The sequence below is a fragment of the Pecten maximus genome, chromosome 8, assembly GCF_902652985.1.
Source record: "Pecten maximus chromosome 8, xPecMax1.1, whole genome shotgun sequence".
In the NCBI taxonomy this organism is placed as follows: domain Eukaryota; kingdom Metazoa; phylum Mollusca; class Bivalvia; order Pectinida; family Pectinidae; genus Pecten; species Pecten maximus.
The window spans coordinates 70,201-77,972 of NC_047022.1; the positions used below are offsets into that span (position 1 = coordinate 70,201).

The 7,772-nt window shown below is 34.7% G+C and overlaps 1 protein-coding gene across 1 annotated transcript; it reads left to right on the top strand.

Moving 5' to 3' along the window:
* Nucleotides 1-316: 316 nt before the first annotated feature.
* Nucleotides 317-3,761, top strand: LOC117332391. The gene is made up of 3 exons (XM_033891278.1): nt 317-538; nt 885-2,889; nt 3,161-3,761. Exons 2-3 carry the CDS (start codon nt 1,574-1,576, stop codon nt 3,270-3,272), a joined length of 1,428 nt encoding a protein of 475 aa, XP_033747169.1. The 5' UTR covers nt 317-538; nt 885-1,573; the 3' UTR covers nt 3,273-3,761.
* Nucleotides 3,762-7,772: the final 4,011 nt, after the last annotated feature.

The following is a 7,772-nucleotide window of genomic DNA, read 5'->3' on the forward strand; positions in this document are numbered from 1 at the left end:
AAATGTCTATCATGCCAGAAAGTATTATCAAGAAAGCAGACTCTTAAAACACATTTGTTGGTCAAACATGGTATCAGAGGCATTATATATTTTATGATCATTATTTTGGGAAAAAAAATGCATATTTTGGTTGGCTTACCATCGTACTCAAATACCCTCAAAATCAAATTGTTTTTGAATCCAAGAGAATCAAGATTAAAATTTAAGTTCTATTTCAATCATGACCTCCAATTACAGTTTGTGTTTGGATAATAATAACTTAGTAAAGGTGATTTAATTTGTTTGTAAATTTTAGGAAAGGGTAGGAGACCGGGATTGATTCCTGTCAGGGCCCCTTGGCAGGAATGTGTTTTTCCCTGGTCTTTCACAGGTTTATATGTACTAATATTCATAAAAGAGGAATTTTCAAATTTGTATTTTTGACTATCATATTGTATCTATTTTTCTAATTATGCATAGGTGGTGCAGTTCCAAAGCGATATCAGGTGCATGAATTAGAAGAAAATTTACCTGTGCCAAAATCGACTCGTTACATGTGGTATGTTTATAATTACTTCCCTAAATTCCCTACAAAATTACTCAGAAAGGACTTCTTTTATCTAATGATTTGAGATTTTATGAATGAATTCAATTAAACCATAGTTGCTTTATTTGACATTGTGAATCACCATCTGAAACCCAAGAGACTGACTGCTCTGGCATTTGACTCACTGAATTCGAGCTATAGAGCAGAGAACAGAGTCAATTGTGTTTCTGAAGATGATTATGAATTGATTGTATGATTTTAAATATGCATATAGACTTAAAGCATAATTCTATAGCATTCATGGTAAAAATGATTAAATATATTCAGTTTTAAGAATTATGAATCTTTTACTTTACAGGCAGCTGAATGAAAATCGACAAAAGGCTATCTCGAGAGAAGGCAATGACACTACTCGTCCTCTTGAACAAACTGAAAACATGACTGCAACCACAACAATGACTGATCATGAAATAGAGGAATCCCATTTGACTGAGGGAGAAAACTTCTTAGTCCTAGCGAATACACAGGATGAAGTTGAAGAAACTGTTGTTTTTGAAAATATGGATGCTGAATTAGTAGAGCCCGAAACATATAACGCCAATCTTGATGTAGTTGACATGGATATAGAGAGTGATTTAGATGTGTCTTCAGTATTTTCAGAAAGTAGTAGTGACCTGGATGAACAAAGTTCTGATGGAGTTGAACAAGACAGTTTCCAACATCTAGCTAGTCCTCCACTCTATATAACTCCACCCTCAGAAACAGTGACGAATGCAAGGCTTACATACTTTGAACATTTGTTGACTGAACTTAAAAAGACGGCTGACCAGACAAGTATTTTAGACATAACCACTGGATCAGAATACTTAAAACTGAAATGTGATGGACAATTTTTGGATCATAAATGTCAAAACAATATCACTATGAGCTGGAACACAGATGGAATTCCACTTTTAAATCATCAAGTGTGTCCCTTTGGCCTGTATATTTGACGATGAAGGAGTTGAGGTGAATGGAGAAGTCTGATCACTGCTACTCACAGGTACAATGGACTTACAAGAAAGGGCTTATGTACTGAATATGACCCAGCACAATGGGAAGTATGGATGCCTCTACTGTCTGGAAGAAGGTACGTCTGTTGTTTCTGGAAAAGGACACTGTAGGAGTTACCCATACAGAAGTCAGCCAACGAGAACTTCCCAGGATATCCGTCAAGCTGTTGAGGAGGAGGCTGTTGCTACAGAAAAACCATGTCAAGGCTTTTTTGGCAAATGTGTACTGAATTGTTTACCATTGTATTCTGTAGAGAAACATATAGTCATTGACTATATGCATGGTATTCTCCTCGGAATCGTTAAAAAGCTACTAAGTCTATGGTTCGATGGAAACAATTATAAAGAGGAATTCTTTATTGGTCACAAACTTGATGAAGTAGACAAGCTACTGAAGAAGATCAAACCACCTTACGTAATATCGCGTCTCCCTAGGAAGCTTAAAAACAACTATCAGAAATGGAAACCTTCTGAGCTCCGCTCTTGGCTGCTACATTATAGTCTTCCCTGTTTATCAGGCATTCTACCAGCTGTGTTCTTGGAACATTACTCCTGTCTTGTAGAAGGTATATACACACTACTCCAGGAAAACATTTCATTGCCAAAAAAAGAAAGAGCTGAACATCTTCTTTGCACATTCTACCAGCATGCATCAGCTATATATGGAGACCATTTCCTGGGCATGAATGTGCATAATGTGAAACACTACACTACCTGTGTGAAGATGTGGGGCCCACTTTGGGCCTACTCCTGCTTTGGGTATGAGTCATGCAATGGTGACATCTTAAAAAGTGTTCATGGGAAAGGAAATGTGTGTGCTCAGATCTTCTGGGCAATGCAAGCTCAAAAAATGTTGGAAAAACAAACACATGTTTTGCCAAAAGGGGAACTTCGTTCCTTTTTACAAAAACTCACTACAGGAGGTACGAAACGTATGCCAGCAACAACACCAGCCTATAAATGTGATGTGGTCCCTCCTGTACTTGATTTGCATGTCATACATAATTCAATCCAACAGCAGTTGAAAGTCTTTGACCAAACTATTGACATGCAAGACCTTGGTAAGGTAAAAAAATTGGTTAAGAATGAGACCATATTTTACTGCCAGCAAATATCAAGGGTGAGACGAAGGAATTCCTATATGGTAATGCTAGACAAGCCCTTGGATGATGGCTCAAATATACTCAGTGTAGATTACTACATTTTGGACAGAAGGAGATTAAAAGTATTTGCTGCAGGAGCAGTGTATACTGAAGTTAGAACAGTCATCCCTGGAAGGGTACCACACATACAACAGATTAGAAAACAGAGGTATGTATACATACACAAATAGAAATAAAATGTATGCTTAGATTTAAAAGTCTTCAAAATTGCTACCAAGCTTAAATGCCATAAAGGGTCAATCAAGTTCGATTTCCACTATTTGCAAACATTATTTAGCAGAGTTACAACATGTCCTGAAAGCGGGGGATATATATTCCACAAATTGGCATATTTTCAGAATGTTTGAGTTACCTTTATGTTCATTTAGTTTCTCACTTTTCTGTTCTTTAGCAGTATTTTTAATTTTTTAATTTTACAGGGATAATGTGGCTGTGCCAGCTCACTGGATGAAAGAACTTCTTGTGTTCATAAACCTGAAAGAAGATCATGCATATGTCTCCAGATTTCCCAACCTTGTGGAGAGAGACTGAGATGGACCACACATTTCTTGATAGTGACACACTAGCTGCAATCACTCTGACTGAATATCCTTCATCATGATCACTGTTGCATGGAAAACTAATATAAACTGAATCGAGAATCCAAAAGGAACATTTATCATTGATGTACATACATGTAGTTAGTTTCTAGTTATAATTAACATTTCCATTAAATTGTTAGTCTGAACAAAAATGACTGACTTGGGAACAATATTGTCGCCCTCTTGGACTTGTTATATGGAGAAACAACCTATAATTTGATTACCATGACAACACAATACCTGTCTTCAATGGTTGATCGTAATTTAGATATTGTTAAAAATATATACAGTTGTATATTTTTACATTAAAATTCTGTTTAAAGATTTCTTCCATTAAAACAATAAGAGAAATCAAAGATGGTTGTTTTTATGTATAATTCAGTTCTATAAGGTTGGTGAAGTCTTAACCTAAATTTTTCTAAGTCCTTATTTCCACAGGTTTTACGCATTGAAAAATTTTCTATGTCCACAGATGAAGATAGAGAAAATAATCTAAGTCCTTTTATTCCACACTTTTTACAGTGAACAGTTACTCTTTTCATTACATGTTTATTATAATGCATTTGTCAATGTACACCTTTGAGCTGTTCTCATTCTATTTATAACAGATTCTGGGTATTATTTCAAGGAGTACCATTGTTGGAATTGAAGGTGGTATTGACAGTAATGGTATGTATTACCTTAAACTGATGTTGTTGTAATAAATAACAAATGACAGTTATTAACACTTTTAAGTCTATTTAATGTGGACACAACTGCAACTCGTTACATGATGCTCTTGGTTATTCCTAGGAAATGTGGAATGTGGACTTAATATCCTAAATTCATTTTTCAATTGAATATGTCATGAATCATTATTGGAATCAGAAATCAATTAAATCAACAAAATACTCACTATTTCCTACTGAGAGGTAGGTCTCAAATGGGAAAATTATTGCAGCATGAGCAAAAATAATTAAGTACTAACAGAAAAAAAATCAAGAACACAAGTACGTTATTACTATTTGTTTTCATATATTGTCTGAAGAATGATATAAACTTCACCCAAACAGGTTTGCGAAACAGCAAGTTAAAAGACAGAGTTGGAGAAGTAGAAGGTGGAGTACAGCCATCCCTTATAGGTAGGTAAACTGATTTGTGAATATGTTAATTGATATCAGTTACTATCCTTAAATGAATTGATTAATGTTTGATAGATTGTTAGTAAATTGCATGTGCAAAATATACAAATTTGAAGTTATTCAGACTGTTATTTCTATAGATATGAATTAAAGTTGGTAGAAATAAAGAGGCTATTAGAATGTATATATTGAAATGTTCTGTAAAAATAGACATTTGAAATTACAGGTCAGTCTCCATATACCCACATGCTCCCACTTGAGCCTTCTGAGAGTAGCGAAACTGCACCAACTCCTGAGTGTTTTTCAAATGGTAGGTGTTAGGTTCTTTTAATTTCTACTTAACAAAAGCACAATTATGTCTCTGATAAAGTTTGAGTTGGTAAATTGATTTCCTTAAGAGCTGATATGAATAAATTAAATTTGCATTATGTTTCATGTTTAAATTCCTGGCACTGCCATCATGATCATGTAATTGCATTTAATTGGGTTGCGTAATATCAATTAGTTTACTCAGACAATATCTTATGTCTAATTAGATGAAGTCACCAACACTCGACAGAAGAGGAAGAAAATGTCTAGAACATTTGCATCCGGTAAAAAAAGGATCTGGGTTATGTAATTCAAAAAAGGATAGCTGAAATGCACTGGCTCTATGATAAAAATGAAAATAGAAATGCCTATATTCTGCATCATAGAATGACATTTTTTATGAATTTATTAAGGTAAATGGCCTGCGTTCATCTTTCATCTGATGTTGTGATGTGGTAAGGCATTGCTTTGATTTTATTCATTAAAAGTAAACATGTCATTTACCACATATTCATATACTCTTTAATCATTATAAACCATGTTAAATACAGCAGCCTCCCACAATTGTTATTCTAAAACCGTCTGGCCCAAGGGGCCAAGTGGGCTTATACGTGTATATATGGCACGGTGCAGCATTCGTTGTCTGTTGTCATGTTTTCATTTAAACAACTTTTTTAGAACCAAGAGGCCAAGAGACTAGCTTATGTTGTGTACATAAATTATCTTATCTTACATCCAGGGTCACAAGGGTTAAATTTATTTTTAGATATTGAACAAGTTCTTATGAAAACTGAAAAAGTTGAAGAGTGATAACATTTGGTCAGTAATATGCTTGGGTTAAGGGCTATCACCTTAGGACATTGCTATTGATATTCAAAGGAATGACCTCAGTATATATTGAAGGTCATTGAAGTCAAAGATGTTTCACCTTAAACCCAGTTCTCAGATTAATGCCAGGGGAGCGATACATGTAGGCCTCTTGTTTCAGTATTTTTTTTAAATCATGACGTTTCCATGAATTGAATAAACACTCCACTCTATTTGCCCTGTGTAATTTCCTTTATATATGACTTTGAGGACACTAGCGGCACAGAGGCTGAGCATGATGTGAAGTTGAAGAAAGGGAGAAAGCTTCAGACATATCAATGAGAAGGTATCTTATGATATGCAGGTGCCTTACGCTCATTAGGCCCCCATTAGATACGGGTGCCCTATTGTATAATCATTTTGTGTGTCTGTCTGTCCACAAACTTCACTACTGCCTATAACTTTGGTATTTATTGACCGATTCACATGAAACTTGGTTAAGACGTTTAATTACAAAAATGCACATTCAGCTAAAAAGTCAAGGTCAAATGTCAAGCCCATCAGGTCAAAGGTCAAGGTCCCATTTTGCATATTTTTACTTATGAACATTTTTTATGACAAGATGGAGCAAAGTTATTCAGAAATTAAGCAAGGCGACTACTAACCAAAAGTAAAGGTAATTAAGTCAAAGGTCAACAAAAAAGATCAAGGTCATATTTGTACCTCTTCACTGATGTGTGACTTGATTCAGAATTTTAATGAAGACTTTTCAATGTGAAAACATCAGATTCAGACCTTTATACACTTTTTTAACCCAACAACTATGAAGGAAGGCAACAAGTCACATCATAGAACATGAACAATGTATTAATTCAAATTGCCAAATGTCTACCTCAGCAATATTAGCAGATGATTATGCTCACAGGGTCCAATGGTAATAAAACAGCAAATTAAGGACCAAAATTTATATATATATGTGGCCATATATATTGGAAAATCCCCACAACACGGAGTCCTTACTGACCTGTCAGATTTTTAGTCACTCATCTGTCAGCTTTTCTAATTGTGTGTCTTGGTGGTTCTTTCACCTGGGTCGAAGGCCGTGCATGTCTGGTACCTTTTACTTGTGAACTCAATAACTTCAGTAAATATGAACGGATATTTCATGAAACTTGGTATACAGCCTTATATTTATAAGATCCCCGACAAGTTCAACAATGGGACCTATTTGGTCATGACTTACAGAGTTTTGGTCCTTAATTTGCTGTTTTATTACCATTGGACCTTGTGAGCATATCTTTGGTCAATATGATCTCATTTTTCATTTAGCTTTATTATCAAAATAAAATTTTGAACAGTTTCCTCATTGGGACTGATGTAATAGTTATAGATATGGCTCTTTACAGACTACAAAGTAAATTATATTCTAATGAATTGACTTGGCCTACACTCAAGGTCCCAGCTGTGGTCAATATATCAAATAGTTGTGGTTTAAAAGCTAACATCATCTATCAGTACCAGGAATAGATATTGGAATTATATATAGTTGACCATGTTTTCTTCAAAATACAGAATCCTAAAGGCCAGTACTATACAGACAAATACCAGGTATTTGGAAGAAAATTAAACTGATCTACCATTTTATATCCTACTGTATGGCACTGGTCATAATACTAATGTTGTTTCACTGTCAATGGCAAATTGGTGAGGTATTAAATTTAATAATAATGTTTAAGATTCGAATAAAGCATTACTGGAAATAGAGACGGAAAGACTTCATCCTGAAAAGGAGAGACTCAGCATTGAGCGGGAAAGAAAGGAGATGGAAAGGGAGAGACTGGAGATAGAAAAAAGCAAATTAGAGATGGAGAAGCAACGTTTGACACTTTTAGAGTCTTTGGCTTGTCAAAATAAATTTCAAAATTCACCTACTATGTCACTTTCTCCTATTATTCAATTTCTTTAGATGTAGCTAGGATATATGTATCAAATATTTTACCACACTTGACCTTCAAACTTTTTAAATATTTCATTAAATTTCATTTAAGTAGACAATGTCATTAGTATAGGATGCTGTATCAAATAAGATACCTTGAAATTGAGATCCATCTGCATCCTTCTGCCATTCTTTAACTTCTTTGTTGCATCATGTTCAACCACTGAATCACAGTGTGTGTAAAAGTCATATGTTAATATATGGGGATGTGTAAGGG